The 21,745-nt window shown below is 41.4% G+C and overlaps 1 protein-coding gene across 1 annotated transcript in view; it reads left to right on the plus strand.

Annotated features, from left to right (window-relative positions):
- PPP2R5A (protein phosphatase 2 regulatory subunit B'alpha) overlaps window positions 1-21,745 on the plus strand; it is a 47,671-nt gene that overhangs the window by 16,897 nt on the left and 9,029 nt on the right. Inside the window, exons 2-8 of the mRNA XM_065679374.1 lie at window positions 3,996-4,192; window positions 9,337-9,438; window positions 13,542-13,634; window positions 16,016-16,146; window positions 16,251-16,310; window positions 18,091-18,199; window positions 20,651-20,704. Coding sequence (XP_065535446.1) covers window positions 3,996-4,192; window positions 9,337-9,438; window positions 13,542-13,634; window positions 16,016-16,146; window positions 16,251-16,310; window positions 18,091-18,199; window positions 20,651-20,704 — 746 coding nt within the window. The remainder of the gene's footprint in view (window positions 1-3,995; window positions 4,193-9,336; window positions 9,439-13,541; window positions 13,635-16,015; window positions 16,147-16,250; window positions 16,311-18,090; window positions 18,200-20,650; window positions 20,705-21,745) is intronic.

Consider the following 21,745-nt stretch of genomic DNA (forward strand, 5'->3'; position numbering starts at 1 on the left):
GGGAACTTGTTGCAAATATTTGAGGGGGTTTGTTTTCCATTGGCAAGGAAGGATGGTATTTGAGCTCCTAATTTATGTAGTTGAGAGAGGGGGTTTTGTAGACTCAGCTTCTGGCTCCTGCTACTGAAGCAAGGATTATATTAGGTTCTCTGGCTTTGTCCAGAAGATCTTGGGAAAACAATTCTGTTGAGAAAGAAGAATCTGTCCTTTCCTTCCGAGAGAAGGGCCTGTAAACATAAGAGATAAATATACTGTGGAAAGACGTCATTGTAGTCCTCCGACTGGTGATACGGTGGTGTTTGTCTCTCCAGTTACATGCTAGGGAGGTAGCTCTGTGATTGTGAACTCTCTGTCCCTATCTATGTTTTGTTTGGGCCCTCCGGAAAGAAATTCATCTTTTAACTCAATATTCTATGGGTAGACTTGGAGTGATGACCTTAAAAAATTGACAATTTACAGACAAATCTGTGCAATGAAACAGTTTTAATGTTTCATAACTTTGGCTCAGAGGAACGTTCAGTCAACTTGTTTGTAACTTTTTATCCTTCGATATTGTGGCTGTTGTCAGGTTTTTGTAAGTAGTAGAAACAGTCTGTTGGGAATTCCAGTGTTATGAAGGACGGTGACCAAATGAACTGTTTTCATCTGTTGCGAACTTTCTACCATCTAGTGTGGAAACGCCCAGAGGCAATGAATAACCTTAGAAAGAGGCATGGTTAAAGTGGATCATAGTTTACAGCAGCTCTTTTGGTGTCAGATGGAAATCAGTGTCTTTAGGATTTCCTACCACATGATTAAGTATCAGCTTTCTCTGCCTGCCTAAAAATGTCATTATTACCTTCCCAAGGACTTCAAATCAACTTAAAACCAACTTCTCAAGGAACAGAACAGTGGATTTAAAGAATGTCCCAAATCACACTTCTGTTGAGCAGCATCTAGAAAACAAAGTTGAGGCAATTGCATTTCTATCACCTCGATAAGATGGTCTGTAGACTATTTTCTGGGGTGTGCTTTAGCGTATGATACTCTTCTAGATAGGATAAAATGCTTTTGTTCCTTTTTTAATGCTTCAGGCTTCCTTATGGGTGTGTTGGGTTGTTTTTTTTTCCCCTTTTCTCCCCTTGAGCCTACATTATCCTCTGTGGTCCTTATTTATTTAAGCTATTTGAAGAGAAGCAGTTACTTTCAGCTTCAGATGCATGGTGTAAATCTTAATAGGTATTAAATTGAAACGGGTTTTAAAGTCATGGCACAGGTTGTTAAACTACTAAAGCTAAAAGCTCTGGTGTGATGCAGTTATGCTGCCACAGTTCATTTTATTCGTAGAACTGGGATAAGCCATTGCAATACGATTTTACTGTGGTGTAGCTTCTGTTGTGCTGGGATAGTGAGATGGTTAAATACAAGGCTGTAAAAGTTCAGAGCACTATCTGACAAACACATTCTCCCAAATCACTTGGTAGTTCCCATGGTATCTCTGATAACATTCCTGGGACAAATGTGTGATGTGTCAAGCAGGGATTGAGCGCATGAAGATGGGTAGTGCTGATACAGCAGAGCTGGCTTTCTTATTACCTGATTTATTACCAGGGGTGCACATAATTTTCATCTCTTGTAGAGGTCTTTATGATTCCCCTTGTAAGTATGGCAAATGGATGTATGTGTAGAGGAAGATTTGCTTTGGTTTTGCGTTAAATGATAAGAGTAACAAACCAGATTAATGGGCAGTTTTTCATTAGCGAAAACATGTCTAGTTGAGATAGATCAGATTGCTAATGAAATGGAGTGGTGATGCGTGGCAGGAGAGATAAGATCTGTTACTCATATCTAACCGAAAGAGGCTAATGCAGGGGTTTCTTTGATATTCTGGGGAAGGGAATAAGTGATTTGATTATTTTGTCTGAATTCCTGTTAGTTGCTTTTAACCCTAGATCTTTAGTCTGTTTTAACCCCTCTTAGGAGCACTCATGTGCTGTCTGCTGGGAAACTGATTAATGACACTTGGTCTTATTGAACATAAGCTAAATACAGCCAGCTCACTGCTGGGTTTTTGCACTTTGGAGTTCAGTTAAGTTTTTGTAGGGAAGAAAAAGAAGAGTAGGTTTGACTCTTGTTTGAGCCTGGCTGTCATTGGAGCTAGTATCAGAGAGCTGTCCTCCCTGCATTGCTTCCTTAAATTAGGCATTTTGGATTTGATCCTCAGCTTGTCACTGTTGCTGCTTTGTTGCTGTGATACAATACTTACTCATGCCATCCGCTGTAGAGTATTAGATCCGAGCTGAAATGTTGTGTAACTTACAACTGTTTTCGCAGCTGATGTTCATGATTTTACACCTTTGTTCTCTGAGTGAAATAAGCAGCTTGCAAGATATTTATTCCAAAATGAAATGAAAAGAAAAATGGTGCAATGGTAGAATTACCATTCCAAAGTATGAACTGGTCTTTGCAAGGGAGTAGCAATTGGTAGCTTTTCCCCGAAAGCTCACCGGAGTTGTTTTGTTCAGTTCATAGGATCATAGCTGTGGAAGGGAATGCTACAGTCTTGTGGTATTTGAACTCTCAGGGCAGAGCAAGCAGTTGGGATTGCAGCAGAGGGGTTTCAGTCCATTTTAGCGATTACTTTTTGCTTATGGAAAGAAAAAGTCTATCAGATAATGACTGAATATTAAAACCACTGTTGACTGTTGTTCTGGCCACTAAATGGAAGGTGGTTTGGTAAGAAACCTGAGGAACTGGCATTACCTGAACGAGTTATTAAATTTAAAACTTAAAATGAAGTTGGTTTAATAAGAATAATCCTAAAACAATCAGGAGAAGCATGAGGTCTTTCTGTGGTTTGTTTGAATTTTGAAGTGAGACTTGCATATTCAGTGTTACAGGGCAATTGCCCTTTTCTTGTCTTGATAATTTCCATATGATGAGCAGGAGTGCTAGTATCAATGAATGCATGAAGCTAAGGGATTAGTTGTCTGGTGATAGACAGGCCTTGAAAATGCTTCAGAGGGAGAACATTCCTTTCTTGCAGATGAAATTAGAACTAATCTTTCACCAGAACAAGTGGAATCCCAACTGACTGCTAAATGAGGTGATGCAATGTTGCTGGAGTGGCTTAGAACCCCAGCAACCAATAAAAAACAAGAACAAAAGATGCATTAAACCAAACCAACTTCTCAGTTAGAACCATGGCTGCTTTTGTTGTGATCATGCAACTTTTGAACAGTTACAGTATTTGAAGTGTATGGCACTTAATCCATCTTTTTGAGAACTAATGTGAAATACTAATGGAGGAATTTTGCTTATCAGCTTAGAGAGAAACTGCACTTTCAAATGAAAATGCCAAGTCATAGCCAAACACGTTGTCTTAATAGGCCAAAAAGCTGGTAAACCTGATGTGACTAAGATTGTAATAGATTAGTTAGGCCAAAGCATGGAAATTCAGGGTTAATCCTTTTGAATTACTGGAGGTGATTCTTAAGGAAAACATTTATCACATGAGGTCTAAAGTATGTGAAATATTTTGTATTGGGGTAAAAAGACAAGGTTCCTTTAAAGCAGCTTTTGCAGTTTTTAAGCCAGGTTACATAATAAGGGATTAGGGAACAGAATGAGCCAAATCGGATGAATGGGAGGTTAGAATGATGCACTGCTGCTGTGTATGACTTCTGATGAGAGTGACTTGGTACTTATTCATGTCTATATTTCAAATAAAGTTAATTCAGGAGTTCATTTTCCATAAATACATTTATTGCCGTATGTTTATTCTTTATTTCTTGTATGAAACACACGTTGAGAATAGTGAGTCATTCTCTAACATGCTTAAACAGATATTTTCAGTTTTGACAATATCATTTCTTGATTTGCTGCCTATACAGAACATACTATTCCTCATAGTGACAAACTGGTGGCTATGCAAATGTTAGCCAGCCGAAGAGATTTAGCAATGCAGAGTCTGTTTCTCTGGACTTAACTGTTGGGTTTTGGTTTTTCTTTCATAGATGCCACCTTCAATGAACAGCAAGATCTTTTTTGTCAGAAGTTGCAACAGTGTTGTGTCCTCTTTGACTTCATGGACTCTGTTTCAGACCTGAAAAGCAAAGAAATCAAGAGAGCAACACTGAATGAACTGGTTGAATACGTTTCAACAAATCGTGGAGTGATTGTTGAATCAGCTTATGCTGACATAGTGAAAATGGTATGTAGAATGCTCATTATATTTTCAATATTAATAAGATATCTTAATCAGTTTATGACTCTAATGGCATCTAACTCGGGCTTGCTGTTGGTTATTCTGCTTATGCAATATAGTATAATTCATGAATGATAACTTGGTCTACAAGATTGCTTAGAAAGGCTTGTAAAAACAACCTGAGTTTTAATTATTAGCTGAAATATGATGCATGCAGGTTAATGAAAATGAAAGAGCAGGTATATTGCAGATGCTTGCAGTCTGGGTAGGCTTTGAAGTTGTTCTCATTCAGAAAAAGGCGGTACTTCAGTGCTGCCTGTCTGTTTGTTTAAGAATAGCAGTAGAATGAAGGCTAAAGTTTTAGAGTAAAAATTCTTGTGGGTACTAGTGTCAACAGAAAAGTTTATCAGTGTAGGGAAGCAGCTCTACTTTGTAAATACTTTCTGTGCCTGGCTGTTACTGTTCTGGCCTTGGAGAGCCGTGCTAGAGTAGTCTTAAGTGGTTCGCTTGACTTGTAAACCATGGGATGATTTATCCTGTGCAGTTTCTACCAATGGCTTATTGAATAAGTAACAAAATAGTTGTGGTTACTATCTGCTGACTTTCCCAGGTATGTTAGCTTCATTTTCATGTGCTACCTAAGCAATGCTTCAGCTATGCCTATACTCTGTGTACAGGGAGCTCAACCGAGGGACGTTTGCCACTCATCTGGAATACTTGAAAACTGTCTTTTTTAGAAATGTTCAGTGTAGAAAGAATGTTGTTTAGTGCCTGTGCACTCAGGCTAATGGTTCTCTAAACTTCAATTGAGTTACAGACACACGACACTGACTTCAAAAGTAGCAGAACGTAAGCAGGCCAGCTCAAACATATGGCGGATGTCTTTTATGGTTTTCTATGCAATGCAAGCTATTTTTGTTCCTTAAGGTTTTTCACTGGGTTTTGTTTGGTTTTGTTGTTTTTTTTTTCTCTGAGCAGCTGATACCAGATCTTTAATAGAAATGAGCGTGAAAATGTGCCATTGTACTGAAGGGCTGGAATTATCGAAACCCTGTTAATCATTTTGGCTGGTTCACCAGGTGCTTAGTAAGTTTTACAAAAGATCTAGGACACTGGGGGGTTTTGTATAGTTCTGCTTTTTTAAAGGACCTGTGTTTCTGTCCTCAATGTGTTCTACGCAAGGAAATCAAGGACAGAAGGGACAGAGCATGTCCACCTCTTCTCTGGCTTTTTTATTGCTGCTGGTGGCAGCAAGCCTGAACCCTTGCAGTATTTTCTTACCCTGTGTGTTGTCTATAGCCTTTTCTTAGAAGAAAGAGTATACTAACTAGCTTATCATACTTGTTGAAGGGAGCTTTTCTTTTACACTGCAGTTGTTTTCTGTTCTTGGAGATAAGGTGGTGTTGAGCTGTTCTTTTGAGGTTATTGTTGTGCCAGTGATTGGGCTCTCTGGATGCTTGCTTTTCCTTCCATAACAAATTTCTGTCTCCTTTTGTCTGCTGAAGTGACCGAAAATGAAGAAGGCCTAAAATGCTCAGTGAGAGCTTTTTCTGAGCTTGAGACAAAAGATCCCTCCAAGCCTGAATAGTATTTCTAGTCTCCCAGGCAACTGGCAACAGCAAAGGTCTTTGCTGTGAATCAGGCCCAAGTACCAGCTTTCAGAAAGAGCTCTGGCTGGGTCTCTCCCTCCAGACAACACGTGTGTCAGGCTTGAGGCCTTCCTTTGTAGTAAAATTTCAATGAGATTTAAAAAAGGTTTTTCTTTTTAATTCTTTAGATTTTGGACAGTGTTACTACATTAAAAGAAAAAGCATTAGAGGTTTTTTTGCAGAGTGTGAAGGGTAGCGGATTTTGGGGTGAAAAAGCAGAATTCAGCCTTAATGAAACCCTGCTATTATCTGACTGGTAGTAAAGGATGAACAGCCTCCAAAAATTCCCTGGCAAAGCCAGAGTGGTATCAGTGGCAGAAAGCCCCTTGTCTTCCCTAGGCCTGGAACACCTTGCCTCCAGTTTGCGGAGGAAGCAGCCCAGTTTCCTTGGAGCTGCCCAGGTATTGGGGAGGCAAAGTCAACAATCTCTTACAGATATGAAGAGGAAAATAAGTGTTGTTCCTTACCAGTGCATTGGCAAGGTCTGTGCAGGTGAGGAGGGCTCTGACCATTCCTTCCCTTCGCATGGTCTCTGTTACCGTGATAGCCAGTACCATGCAATAGTGGTTTGTGTAGCTGTCCCTGCTTGGATCCTGAGGTAGGGAGCACTGATGGAAATTATACCAATGTCTTCAAGCCATAAATGCCCTCCAAACCCCTTTGTTTAGGCAGATGCACAAGACATGCTGTAGATTCTTTTTGGTGCCCCACACAACCTGATTTCAATACAATGCCTTTGAATTAAGAACTGAGGAAGAGTTTTACTAAATAGTTTTGAAGGGGTAGCCCAGAATACCTCCATTCTGGTCATCTAAAAGTAGTGTCTTCTCTGTTGGGAAATTCTCAGTTGGAAGTACTCTGAAGCCAACAGCAAATCTGGGTTTGGCGTTGTGAATATGTTCAGTGTGAAAACATCCTGGGAGGTCTCCACCACACAGCTTCTCTTCTTCAGGCTGAACAGATCCAATGTTCTCAGCTTGTCTCCATATGGGAGGTGCTCCAGCTGCTGAGCATCCTCATGGCCTCCTCTGGACTTGCTCCAGTATAATAATAAGGGACATTTTTCTTTCTTGTTTTAATAAAATAGAATTACTGTATCTTAATACATGAACTAGCACATTTTCAGATGTCACTGTCACCAAACTTTCTGAGATTTAATTGAGGAAGCTAATGCTGGGCTTCTCTGGAAGCCTCTCCAGCTGTAAAAGCCTTTTAGGATCTGTATTTCTCAAATTACAGTTTTGGGATAAGACCCTGCTTACAAAATAAAATGGATGTTTTAAATAATATAAGAGGATATAGAGAAGAATTTGCCAATGGAAAAATAATGGGCGTTTTAACCCAAACCACAGTTTTGCTCAGTGCTGTTAGCAAGACATTAGAAAAAATCAAAGGAGACAGGAAGCAAAGTATTCAAAACATAATGAAGTAAATGAACCCTGGGTTTAGGGAGACAGGCTTGTACATAAAAGTTGTACCCAGTTTATTCTAAGTTTCTTAGTTCTCGGGAGGCTGATCATACCAGGAGAAGCACTGAATGCTCTGAAAATCATAGCATTAGTTCTCTACAGATCTGGCCAAGAGGCTTGCTCTTTGTTTCTGCTGCACCAGTATCTTCAGTAGGTAGTACCTGAGATTTGGCCTTGAAACTGTTGCTTTCTCTACTCTGAACTTCTGTGCTAAAGGGTTGATGGGGTCATTTCAGCAAGATGCCTCTAGAAATAAAAGGATGCATTTTCAAGAGACCTTACCAGAAGACTTGTAAACAGAGGTGGGGAAGCCTCTGTAAGGGGCTGACTTGTATGTTGATGGTTTTGTTGAATACCTGCTAAGAATATCAAATAACAGAACTAGCCTTGGGTTTTGGGCTTGATTAAACTTCACCTTCTTTCAGAATCCTGTTTCCTCCTTCTTTCCCCCCAGTTTCTCTGGTGTTCCAGAGCCCCCAGTCCCTTGTGTTTACAACTTTAAAGGACAACTGTACTGTTTCAGGTTGGGTTTTTCCCGCTGTGCAGTAAACAAGGAGACTGCTGTAGCGCCCATCCATACAGAACATCGTTGCTCTTGTACTCCAGAGCAGCGATGTCTGCAGCTTTACCATGTGCCAACAGTACAGACAGTGACAGGACACAGGATGAGGCACATAGGAGGAAATGAAAAGTCAGTTTATGCCATAGCTTTGTATTTTGTTTAATGAGGCAGCTGATTCCTCAGTGCAGAGCCAGCTGGGTGACTTCAGGATCTTTTCAAGTCCTTTTGCCAGATTCTTCAAACACCTTGGAGACTCCCTGGGAGCTGTGCAGCAGCACTTGCTGCAGACTGGCATTTTCTATGGTACTCAATAGGCTTGTGTGGTTAGCAGCTATTTGAAACAGATTTGGTTAAAAGCGTAAAGGGTTTGAAAGATGATTGGAAAAGTTGGGCTACAAGTGAAAAAACATTCAAAAATGCAGAAACAAAATGAACTCTATGTTCTCTTCTGTTCATGTTAAAGAGGCTTAAAATCCAGTGTGTAACGTCTGGCAGAAGAGATGCCATTTCTTTTGCCATCTGAAAGATTGGTCTTCTCTCCAGACTAATGTATACTTCAGAAATCCCTGAAGAAACCTTTTCAAACTTGCCCTTTTGAATTGGATTTGACAATTCCAACTTCAAGTAACTTGGTAGCTATTTTTCTTAGGTTTTTGTCCAAAGTTACTCTGTATTAAGTCAGACATTTACAATTGTTAATATATTTCTGACTGCCCAGAACTGTGAACATCCTGAAATCATGAAAGGTGAAAGACTGCAAACAGTTTTTCAGTTCTTACTTTAAAGTGAGAAATAGCTTGAAATTAAGTGAAGAACTCTAAAATGAAAGCTATTTTGGGGGTTGTCTGCCTTAGATGTGGAGAGCTCTGCTAAAATAATTAGTGGCTAGTCATGCTGTATTTGTTGTTTTATATGGAATTATGGAATAGTTTGGGTTGGAAAGGTCTTTAAGATCATCCAGTTCCAACCCCCTGCCACGGGCAGGGACACCTCACACTGGAGCAGCTTGCTCCAAGCCCCATCCAACCTGGCCTTGAACACTGCCAGGGATGGGGCAGCCACAGCTTCTCTGGGCACCCTATGCCAGTCAAACCAGCTCTTGGTGACAAAGAGTTGAAAATTGCTCTTTGTAAGGGGAAACTGCAACTTTCTTTTCACTTTCTCAGTTTCAGCGAAAAATCTTAAACATGATGGTGTCCAGCTCCAAACTTGTAACCCAGTTGAAAGACAAATGTTACTTTCTTCCTATTTTCATTGGCCTGTTTCAGACTTCTGGCTGTTTGGATTTAGCAGGTTTGAGGGGAAGGGGGGAAAGGAGGTAATAAAAAGGGCATTAAAATATTTAACTGTTATTTTGGGGTTTTTAAATACGGTTTTGTTTCATGTAATGTGAGGACAACAGCAGCACCTTGCTGAGTGTGACCTGTGCAAGCGTAAAAAGTGATACAATGAAATTCTCTTCTCTTGCAGATTAGTTCTAATATTTTCAGAACACTTCCACCTAGTGATAATCCAGATTTTGATCCAGAAGAAGACGAACCAACTCTTGAAGCCTCATGGCCCCACATACAGGTATGCAATCCTTTTATAGAGTCATGGAATCATAGGATGGCTTGGGTAGGAAAGGACTTTAATATCAGGACAAGGTGGAAGGGTGCAAGGGCTGTGAAAGTGTCCCTTACAGTCAGTAGTGGCATCGTCTGACTTCAAAATACCCCTGTCTCTCAGGAGTAAAACTACATGTTAGGTCACTTTAGGTCATAAGTAAACTATAGTTCTTTGTGTAGAAAAGGAGTTGTGCTTTCTGTGAACAGTTCACTTGTGCTTTTTGTGACGACTCCACTTGCGCTTTCTGTGACCAGTTCACTTGTGCTTTCTGTGACCAGTTCACTTGTGCTTTAGGCTTATCTAAGAGAAACTGAAAGAGGCTTGCAACCTTTTTCTAAATGACTTTTGGCCAGGCTGTCTGGTTGATTATGGATTTCCCTCCCCTGCACTCGTGGTCCATCCTGCAATAGTTTCCTCACTTCAGCACAATGGAAGCAGTTTGTGCTTTCCTCTTTCCTTTACAGTTTATGTGCTATTGAATGGTAGGAGACTGACTCTGATAACTTACTATTTGCCTTCCAGTAGCACAAAGGTGCTGGAAGCATCAAATTTTGGGCATGGAGGAAGGTGGTGTGCACAACCCTTACTCCTCTTCCCTTCCACAGACCACATTATTACTTTTGCTATAGTCTGAAGACCTGCTTGGGAAGGGGAGGTATGGATATTTCTGTCTTGATGTGGCAGTTGGGTACCAGTTTTCTGGAAAAGAAAGAAATTAAAACCTGGATATTTATTCTTCTCTGGTTGAATCTGTTGGCATTTCTCTATAAAATAACATGCTAGATAATGGCTTAGTAAGTTACCAGTGTGTGTAGTCACAACTTAAGACTCAGTACAATGGGTACCATTTGAAAGACGTTGCTTTAAAGTAACACGCAAGATGGTTTGTAACAGCCAAACTAGGTTGAGCAGGTTGGCATTAAAGCTGCTGTGTATTTTGAAGCCTGGGGAGTTGCAGAGTTGGTGGAATTGGTAGCTTAAAGCAGTAACATTCTAGTAATCTCTGGGAGAAAGAAGATGGAAACACCAAAGGTAACCGGAGTTACTGAGTAACTTTTTTTGACCCAAGCAAACCAATTTTGAGAGCCAAAATGACCAAATCCAACAGTTCTCCCTTGATTTAGTATTTCCAGTGGTAATGCTTCAGTTAAACTCAAGGAGGTTCAGCATACCTGTCTCTTCTGGTTTTAGGTAAAAGCAGCCAGTTTCAGTTGTGGATAGAATCCATTCTTGTCTCATGGAGTCATAGAATGGTTTGGGTTGCAAAGGACCTTAAAAGCATCCAGTTTCAACCCCTGCCACAGGCAGGGACACCTTCCACTGGAGCAGCTTGCTCCAAGCCCCTGTGTCCAACCTGGCCTTGAGCACTGCCAGGGATGGGGCAGCCACAGCTTCTCTGGGCACCCTGTGCCAGCGCCTCAGCACCCTCACAGGGAAGAGCTTTTGCCTTGGATCTAACCTGAACTTGCCCTGTTTCAGTCTGAACCCATCACCCCTTGTCCTGTCACTGCAGTCCCTGATGAAGAGTCCTTCTCCAGCATCCTTGTAGCCCCCTTGTAGTCTCTAGTGATAGTTGTTATGATTTTAAGTTTGCAAACATCAACATGCAGGAGAAGGGAAAAGCTGACTATCCAGAAGTGGCCATTGCAGCCTGCTTCCTGAAATGCCCAAGGTAAAGCTTCATGGATTTCCCAAGGATTTCCAAAGTTATTTGATACCTTTTACCAGCTGTACCTGCTGTAGGAGCAGTGGTACTGATTATCAGGAAGCTTGACAATTCTGTACGCATCAGAACTGCATAAATACTCCTGCAGTGCACAAAACTTCCCTGTGCTACAGCTCATAAACTGGATTTTTGAGCATGCTATTTGAAAGCTCTTTAAGAACAGTAGCAGCAGTCATGATTCTGGAATTGCATGTGCTTCTCTGAAGCATCCAGAAGGTTACTAGTGCATATACTCCCTTAGCAGAAATGAGACATGTGACAGTTTAAGTTGTCATCAAATATGGAGGATCTTGGATTAATATTGACTTGTTCTGTTTTATAGATGAGATGTTCCATTGGATGCCATTGTAGTTGATACCTAAGTTAATCTTGGACAGCTTGTACCAAGATGTTACAGTGTTATGCTTTAACTTAGTTCTGCTTGATATTTATTGCAGTCCCTGTATCTGTTTATGGAAAGAAGCCACAATTGTCCTTCTCTCCCCCTGTCCTTTTGGGAAAACAAACCATACCCATTTAGTCTTCGCCTGTAAAAGGTGCTCTGTCCCCTGACACTTCTGCTGGCTCCTCCTGTGTATCCTGTCAGGTTTGAATACACTTCTTCAAGCATGTGTAGGACTGGACAGTGCCCACAGCTGATACCGTTACCAGGGTTTGCCCTGAGCTGGGTGCAGGACCTTGCACTTGCCCTTGTTGAACCTCATGAGGTTCACATGTGCCCATCTCTCAAGTTTGTCCAGGTCCCTCTGGATCCCATCCCTTCCCTTGGGTGCATCAACTGTACCGCTCAGCTTGGTGTCACCTGCAAACTTGCTGAGGGTGCACTTGATCCTGCTGTCTGTGCCATTGCTGAAGACTTGAAACAGCCCTGGGTTCTCTCTTTCCAAGGCAGAGGCTGGAGTATGGTAATACTTAGAAATATGTTATTGGATTGTCTATTACCAAGCTTCTAAAAATTGTCCTATGTTGTCTGTTGTGCAGCTACTGTGTTTATGCACAAGAAGACAAATGAAGGCTGTCCAGGGAAGCTTGGGTTTTAGTACAGTATTGTTACATGAAATCTGTATACATGTAAACTGCTGATCTGAAAAGCTCTGGTTACAGTCTGTCAGAGGGGAAGAAAGAGTGAAGGGGAACTTGTGCTTCTGAGCTTCTGCTTTGTAGGTACAGCAATACCCTCCTTGAGGCTATGTGTAAGTAACTCATCTCAAATGTTCTAGATAAAAAGTACCTGTTGTCAAGCACTTCTCTCAGGTGAACTTCGTAATCCTGAATTACTCAGGTGTTGGCTCTCAGTTTAGTAAGTGCTCAGAGTGGTAATAGTTCAGATACCTGCCTGTGGGTATGACCACAGCTCTGTGTGGGTTTTATTTAGAAGTCCAGTCAGTGATGTCTTTATGTATCTAACTTGCATTTTAGTATTACTACTAACCAGTTTAACATGGAGTTAAGAAATAGGTGTTGAGAACATAAGCAGCCCTGAATGTATCTAAACATAGGACATGTTTCCTCTCAATTCTGTCTTAGTTAAGAGATGCCTTATGTGTATTTTACGCATCTGCCATAGTAGTACATTGTATTACATTGTAGTACATTGATAAACCCCAAAATATGGAACTTGTGCTTTGGCTTCTTCTTGCTTCTTTCTGCTACCTCAGGCCCTCGCTAGCGCTCTCTCCTCTCTTTTCCTATCTGTGGGTATTGTGGTTTCATAGCAAATGGGGACTTGAACTCAGTAGACGTAATATACTCCAGAATATAAAGGATTAAATACGTGAAGATAAATCTGCAGAGGGTCCTGTTGTTTGACGTGAGTGTCCAGGATATTGAGCCAAACTCTTCAGTTTCTGTGTTCAGCTTTTTAATGACTTTTCATTTTTGGAGTTTTCAGCTGTAACTTAATTTCAGGAACACTGAGCAGATTTTTCTTAAATGTTTAAGGAATTTCATGATGTTGGAACATTTAATTTTACCCTCAGTGCTGTAAAATGTTTGGTAACTTATTTCTACAAAATAGATTCTTAATATAGAAGGAAATGTGAATTTATGGAATATGAAATAACTGTGGAATAGCTAAACTTGCTTTTTGTCGAATAGTAATATTTTCAGTCAATTATTTACTAAACTTTGATTCTTCTGGGAATTAGTGTTCTTGCTACTTACTGTAACTGTTTCAGTAAATTCCAGTAAAGGCTGTGATTAAGCAGTGATGTGTCAGGCTTTGGTTTCTCTTTGGACCTTTTAAGCATGTGAATAGCCCCACTGACACTGTGGTGGTGGGCCTGAGGTCTGTGTTACCGTGCACTTCCTAACTTGAGACTCTTCATTTTGATGTTTGTAGTTGGTGTATGAATTCTTCCTGAGGTTTTTGGAGAGCCCGGATTTTCAGCCTAGCATTGCAAAGCGGTATATTGACCAGAAGTTTGTACAGCAGGTAAGCACAGAGTTTTCTCACCCCCAGAGTTAAAGATCACCTCTCCAGCTTAACTGAGCAGACGGACTGTACAGACAAGGATAATGTTAGAATCATACGATCATAGAATGGTTTGGGTTGGGAAGAACCTTAAGATCATGCAGTTCCAACCCCCCACCATGGGCAGGGATGCCTCACACCAGACCATATCACCCAAGGGTCTGTCCAGCCTGGCCTTGAACACTGCCAGGGATGGGGCAGCCACAGCTTCTCTGGGCACCCTGTGCCAGCGCCTCAACACCCTCACAGGGAAGAGCTTCTGCCTTAGATCTAACCTGAACTTGCCCTGTTTCAGTTTGAACCCATCACCCCTTGTCCTATGGCTGCAGTCCCTGATGAAGAGTCCCTCTCCAGCATCCTTGTAGCCCCCTTCAGACACTGGAAGCTGCTCTGAGGTCTCCACGCAGCTTCTCTTCTCCAGGCTGAACAGCCCCAATGTTCTCAGCCTGTCTCCATACAGGAGATGCTCCAGTCCCTGATCATCCTTGTGGCTCTCCTCTGGACTTGCTCCAACAGCTCTGTGTCCTTATGCTTTCCTTACGAAAGCAGAGCTTTCGTGTTGACACAAGGTTAAATTTTAGTTGTTCCAGCAGTGGTTTCTGCCAAGCACCACATAAACAACGCATCATACCACATAGGCGAGATCTAATTACTGGCTTCAGAAACACTTTGTCTTCAACTATCAACCTTAGTGCTTTGCAATGCAAGATAGTTGTAATTTGTAGATACAGGTTGTGTTCTTAATGATTTGTAACTTCCAGTCAAATCAGCCATGTGCTAATTGAATTTTTGTAATGCTTTTATGTTTGTTTTGTCATAGATTTATCACAGGAAAACTTCATGTACTTATTGGACATGAAATGTGTTCCAACATCTGCTAACTTGTGACTAGATAGTGTCATTCTCTTTAATATTGTGTGTTAACCAGAGAAGGAAAATCAAGGAAGAAAGTACACAGGAAGATCATGATTTACCTTGCAAAGTCATTACGAGCTAGAAAGTGAAGTGAGATTTCATATTAAATACAACTTCTCAGGGAATTGGGCTGTAGAATACCATAACAACTTTTGTCCAGGGTTACCCAGTGGGGATTTTCTTTTACCGTGTCAAAATACTTGTTTGTTAAGGAAAAACTCAGCATCTGCAGTGAGTGCTGGCAGGCCAGCACAGCAATGAAGAGTAAGAACATAGATGGACACTTTCCCTCCCCTCCTTCAGTGGCTGCATTTATTTTCCACTTGTTTGGTTTTACTGGTTTTGGTTAGAAGTGTTTCCTTCTTCTCTATTTTGTTCAATTCTCCCACAAAAACTTAGGCCTGAAGCTGCTGAGCTTTTGGCTATGGGTACCCAATATTGACCTGTGGCTCTTAAAAGCCCCATTGCAGTGTTTCAATTCCTGACCTTTCACTTGATCTTTCTGTATAGTACAAGACAGACAATGCAATGAACTGAGATATCTATCTATCTATAGATATATAGATACAGATATATGGGGGGGGAAGAAGTGTAGTAGTGACCTTGAGAAATTCCTTCTAAATATAAAAATGAGCCTGAACAAAGTTCCTGAACAGCTGTTCCCAGTCCCTTCTGCTGCTTGCTGTAGGCATACCTGAGCCCACAGACCCAGACTGAGCAGAGGCTGAGGACTGCTTGAGATAAGTTACTAACCTGTATAGTGCAGGTAGTATTTCTGAACCTGCTCTTACTTGGATCCACAGGGGAAATGAAATCACTACAATAATGGTCTGTAGTGGGATGGGAATATCTTTTGATGTCTTCGAGTGGGTATGGTCTTTCCTTTGCAGACTTTCTACAAGAAAACGGTGGGAAGTCTTCCTAGCTGCTTGTGGCATTTAGTTTGTATTAACAGAGAATTGGTTAATAGTTATGGATCTTATGCTTCTTCTATGACCCCCTCCATATTAAATTATTAATTGTGACATTTCTCATACGGGAATGGTTTTGCTTAGCCTTCAAGACAAGTAGTGTTTTCAGATGAGCAGTACCACAGACTTGGTTCACTTTGATTTCTTTAAGACCAAGTGTAAACCACTTCCCCTAAAGTCTGATAATCTCATTCTTAATTTTCCTTTTGATAGTGTGATAGTTGTTGGAATTGCTTTGTCTGTTCTACACAGGCTTTTGAAGGGAATGAAGCTGCTGGTTTCTTTCTTTTTTTAATAAGCAGCTAATTTTGAAGATACATTGACCCTAAAATGATTTTAGGTTAAACTGATTCTTCTAATACCAACTTGTAAATGAAAGTCAGTAACTTGAATTGGTTATAACGTAACAAAATTGAAGTCCTTCAGAAGTAATACATCTCAGTTTCATATTTCAAGTTGTTGGAGCTCTTCGATAGTGAAGACCCACGAGAACGTGATTTCCTAAAGACAGTTCTTCATCGAATCTATGGGAAATTCCTCGGTTTAAGAGCATTCATCAGGAAACAGATCAACAACATTTTCCTCAGGTATGCTCTGCGTGTGTGTGACTAGGTTGAGGAATATTGTATCTTGCCTTCATGGTTTCTTTGGGATCTCTGATCCTCTATTTTGATGTCTCTTTTTGTAACAGGTTTATATATGAAACAGAGCACTTCAATGGTGTTGCTGAACTCCTTGAAATATTAGGAAGGTAAGTTTGATCTGACAAATACAAAACGTTGTGGGTGTTTGCTTCTGCTTTCTTGCTTTGGGAATGGAGGGGAAGAGGAATACTACAGTAACGAGTAATGAGGTGCAGTCACTGATCTAATACTGTGTCTGGGTTACCGTGTGAAAATCAAATGAAGGTATAGAGTATAAATTACTCTGGTTTGGTGCAAGTTTTACAGATGACTGGCAAGATATTTCTCAAGGCTCCTTGTTTGTCAGGAATATCTACTCTTCCTTGTCTTATATATAGAATGAGAGAATAGTTAGGGTTGGAAGGGACCTTAAGATCATCCAGTTCCAGCTCCCCTCGTTCTTGGATCCCAAAAATGAATGTTAACTTTTGTCCTCATGCTGAATGAAATGCTTTAATCTTCAGCAGGCTGGTTTTCTTTAAATTCTATTCAGGAAAGCCTTATAAGTGCTGGGGGTGGGGTTTGAGTTACCTTCTTCTGACATTATTTCACTAATGCAAATCTTTGACTTTGAAGGCTTTTATGGTAATATTTTACTGTGTTTCCAGAACTGGCACACACGTTTTGCAGTAGAAAACTTTATTACTGGTCTAACTGAAAATCCAACCATTGTGAAACAAATCCAACCAATTTGTTGTGGAATAAATTGTCATGAAAAGCAAATGAATCATAGAATCATAGAATAGTTAGGGTTGGAAAGGACCTCAAGATCATTCAGTTCCAACCCCCCTGCCATGGGCAGGGACACCTCACACTAAACCATCCCACCCAAGGCTTCATCCAACCTGGCCTTGAACACCGCCAGGGATGGAGCACTCACAACCTCCCTGGGCAACCCATTCCAGTGCCTCACCACCCTAACAGGAAAGAATTTCCTCCTTAGATCCAATTTAAACTTCCCCTGTTTAAGTTTGAACCCGTTACCCCTTGCCTGTCACTACAGTCCCTGATGAAGAGTCCCTCCCCAGCATCCCTATAGGCCCCCTTCAGATACTGGAAGGCTGCTATTAGGTCTCCACGCAGCCTTCTCTTCTCCAGGCTGAACAGCCCCAACTTCCTCAGCCTGTCTTCATACAGGAGGTGCTCCAGTCCCCTGATCATCCTTGTGGCCTCCTCTGGACTTGTTCCAGCAGTTCCATGTCCTTTTTATGTTGAGGACACCAGAACTGCACACAGTACTCCAGGTGAGGTCTCACGAGAGCAGAGTAGGAATGCCACTGTTTTCTCAGATTTATCTAAGATGTAGGGGGAAGAGAAACCCCAGCCTCTTCCTGAAGGATTTTTGCCTCTTGCAAGTAAGATTACTGAATCAATGAGAACTTTTGAACGTTGTTTTTGGAGGGGAGGGCTCTTCAATAGCCTCAAACGGCACTGTTAAAATAGTTCCAAACCATATGCCACAATGTCTCTTTCTCTGCAAGTGGCTTGTGGTTGTGGGTGGAATGGATCAGCTTCCTCATGCATCTGTCTCAGCTTTACGGTTAGACAGCAAGGCTTACTGTGGATGGTTTTACTTAGTCAAGGTCCCAATCAAAATGCTTCAGCTCATCTAATGTGTGTTATTTGACTCCTGCTATGGTTCTTGGGTATTCATACTAAAAGTCTAAGCTCTCATGATACCAACACTTAAAGGTTATGCATATGTAGTGCTGTTTTACAGCTTCAAAATAACCAGGTTTAGAAATGGAATCAGAAATGGGGCATCTCTTGAATTGACATAAATTCTTTTGACTTGCTGGGAAAAATAGGTTTTCATCAAAAATAAACCCTGCTTATTCCTGTTTTCAGTATTATCAATGGCTTTGCACTGCCACTGAAAGCAGAACACAAACAGTTCCTTATGAAAGTTCTGATTCCCATGCATACTGCAAAGGGATTAGCTTTGTTTCATGCACAGGTAAGCTTCTGCCTATTTTTATGAGTTGGGGGGGGGGGGTGTTGTATTTACATTTGAAACTAAGGAAATCTGAATGTGTTGTTCTGTCAATACCCCAGAATATCTGCAAATTTGGTCACTCTTAAAAATAATCTTACAGATCTTATGTCTAAATGCTACTTTTGAGATAATATTTAGCATATATTAAAAGTGAAAAAATGTAACAGTGAGTCAAAGTCACGTCAAGTGAAGTGAGAAACTTTTTCGCTGGCTTGTCTCGTCACACTTTAAGCTTCATTTAATCCCAGGACCTTGTGCTGTTATCAATTCCTTTATGTAACCTAAATGCTGTGCATAAAGGAACCTTGAGGATGGCCAGGTACGTACTTAAGAAGTTCTTTTGTATTTCTAAAGCCACACCAGTGACAGGGAGGGGAGGAGAATGTTGGATATAAGTGGCAGAGATGGCTAATAGCTCTCTGGATCAATCCAGCTAGGAATTATGTAGATCCTGACACACTGTCAGAATGCTGCAGTTCATTTGCCTTCCATTCTTATACTCGCACAGACATTCAGCTTTTTATTTGAGAAATAACCTGTGTCCTTTCCAGACATATGGCACTTGAGTATTGAATCCATTTGATGCAGACTTGCAGTTCTGCTGTGGCTAATTAAAAACTTTCTTTGTTAACTTAACTCAGTAATACAGCTCCTTATAGGCTAATGATATAAGGAAAAGAGTTCCTAATTAAAGCAAAGTCATTATGACTGTAGAGTTACAAATAGGATTGAGTCAGAGCTCAAGTTAATTCCTGATTCTCCTATAAAGTTTTAAGTTAATTAAATCACTTGTCTTTGTGGCTTATTGCTGTGCAGTAGGCTGCTCCATTGAATGAATCGGTGGTATGGAAGGGACCAGTGGCTTGCCAAAGGTCCTCTCACTGGCAGATCAGTACAGCAAGCTGGCCTCTTTGCTGTGGTGTGTTTAACATCATGTTATGTTCATCACTACCTGAAAGAGTCTTATTAATTCAGCTGTGCTGAATGTACCCAAAGTAGCATTTGGTTTGCTGACCAGGCTGTGCCCCCCCTGCCTTCATAAAGCACTATTGCCCCACGCAGTTTCAGCACTGAGTGTTTCTGGGTTTGTATTATCCTGGAGGTGGAGACCAGCATCACATCAGCTTTGCAGGCAGGGGTGGTCTGGTTGCTTTGTACAGTACAGGTTTAGCCTATTCTCAAAAGTTAAAGCCTTAAAGCTGAATTAAGCTTGAGTCTTTGTGTCTGTGAACAATAGAGCATTACTGCACAATACATGGAATGGGATTTTATGAGATTAAAGTGTGACATTTATTATTTGTTGAAGCTACACGTATGCATCCTTAGCCTACGGGTAACAGAAATAAATGAGACCTGCTGTAATTATAGAATTGTAATTACAGAATTGCAATTATCAGCTTTGGGATAACAGAGTAAAAAAAGAGAGAAAGGTGATGCTTGAATTCAAGCATCCTAAGTATAGCAGTGTCAGTGTAATACATGTCCATAACCTTTGTCTCTTTGCTTCATACTGTGAGATGAAAAAGACTGCGACTTCTTAAACTCAGTCTTAATGGAATCTGACATTGTAATTACTTCAGTGGTAGGGTCCGTGTATGGTTTGTGTACTGGGCAGAGGTATGGTTGTTTAGTTACTTGACTATGTGCTGAGTAACTAAACAAGACTTAGATAACACAATATCACACTTTGGCCTAAGAAGGCTTTCCTGGACAGGACTCACTAGAGGCTGGGAGAGCGTGCTGGGAACTTGATGACATTTTGCTTCCCCTCCTTCAGACACTCTTCATGGGTGTTTGCTGCTGGCCATTGCTCAGGACAGGCTGCTCGGCTGCCTCATCTCTTGTGGCCATGCAACACCTTCCAGTGCTGTTGCCTGTAATCTCACTGCTGACTGTTGTGTGCTGGATGTGTCTAGTACTCGAGCAATGTGTGCTCAGGCAGACCTGTTATAAAACTTCCTTTTTTGACTGAAAATACCACCTTTTTTACCTCGGTATAGATGTTTGAAATTACAGTTTTGTAATGGTAATACAGGAAATGTATAGTACTATAGATATTTAACATAATACGTTGAGGGAAAACCTGTCTGGATACTGGATTTGAGTTGGGGAAATATCTGTCAAGCTTAAAAGTGATTTTCTTCCAGGCTTGGGGGAGGAAGGGGCAAAGAAAGGCAGGGGTTTGGTATGCAGGAAGCTTTAGTAAGATAGAGCAGGCCTGTATATCTTGCTGCTTTAATTGCTGTTCTGTTTAGTTTGGAAGAACTCAAACTGACTGCGTGGTGGGGTTCGGGTTGGGTCCCTCTTTGCCCCGATCTTAAGTGCTTCCATTATAAGCTGTGATATTTAGTTATGCTGCAATGTCTAAACAGTGTCTGTTTCAACTAACTACCCATCTGCCTTCCATTCCAGCTCGCCTATTGTGTTGTACAGTTCCTGGAAAAAGATACAACTTTAACAGAGCCCGTAAGTGTGCTTTTCAGTCGGATGGGTTTCTATTTTTACTTTCACCTAAATATTGCAGTGTAAGTTGCTGCAGTTGCAGTGCAATGCTGTCTGTGCTGCCTTCATGAGCCAGAGCTGTTTGGGGGGGGGTGTTTTTACTCTAGAACAGGGTTTGAAAGGGCAGTTACCTCTTAACCTGTGACCAAGATAAGGCACAAATGTAACTCGACGTTCAAACCACTGCTATCATGCAGATCACCTCGTATGAGAAAGCCTGCAACAACTGTCTTCCCTCCTGGTAACAACTAGAATCCCAGTATTTTTGGTGCTGGTGGCTTGTGCGCAGCCACTGCTTGAAGCTGAAATATTTTAGGGCATAAACAATCCCAAAATAAAAGTTGGAAAGAAAAACACCGCTTCATTTAGGCAGGAAGGACTCTGAAATTCTGCATGTCCCTGTGCTGTCCCTTCAGTTCCTGGGGTGCCTCTCAGCAGCTGTACAGGTGCTTCAGGCTCTTGCCAGGCTGGATCTCTGTGATCCACACTGACAGCTCAGCTCAAAGGGGTTTGCAGCACTTCTGTGTGCTGGGGCTTTGGCAATGCCTGCAAAGAAGAACGCAGGCTCGGGGCAGTGCAGCAGCTCATGGGGACAAGGGCTGATGTCAGACCAGCCACAACAGAAGCTGGGTTTAGTTGGGCATTGGGAAACCTTTCCATTAGGGGTATGCTGATGTTTAAATCCTTTGATATGTTGATATTTAAATCCCTTTTTGTAACAGGAAAATGAAAAGCTTATGCTTTTCAGCATAAGAAAAAGAAGACAAACAGCTCAGTGGGAACAGTGTGGATCTTCACTAGCATTGCAGTGAAAGCTTGTTTTCTGCACAGCCACTTAACCATAGGATGGTTTGGGTTGGAAAGGAGCTTAAGAGCATCCAGTTCCAACCCCTGCCACGGGCAGGGACCCCTTCCACTGGAGCAGCTTGCTCCAAGCCCCTGTGTCCAACCTGGCCTTGAGCACTGCCAGGGATGGGGCAGCCACAGCTTCTCTGGGCACCCTGT

Source organism: Lathamus discolor, chromosome 5 (assembly GCF_037157495.1).
Source record: "Lathamus discolor isolate bLatDis1 chromosome 5, bLatDis1.hap1, whole genome shotgun sequence".
NCBI lineage: Eukaryota > Metazoa > Chordata > Aves > Psittaciformes > Psittacidae > Lathamus > Lathamus discolor.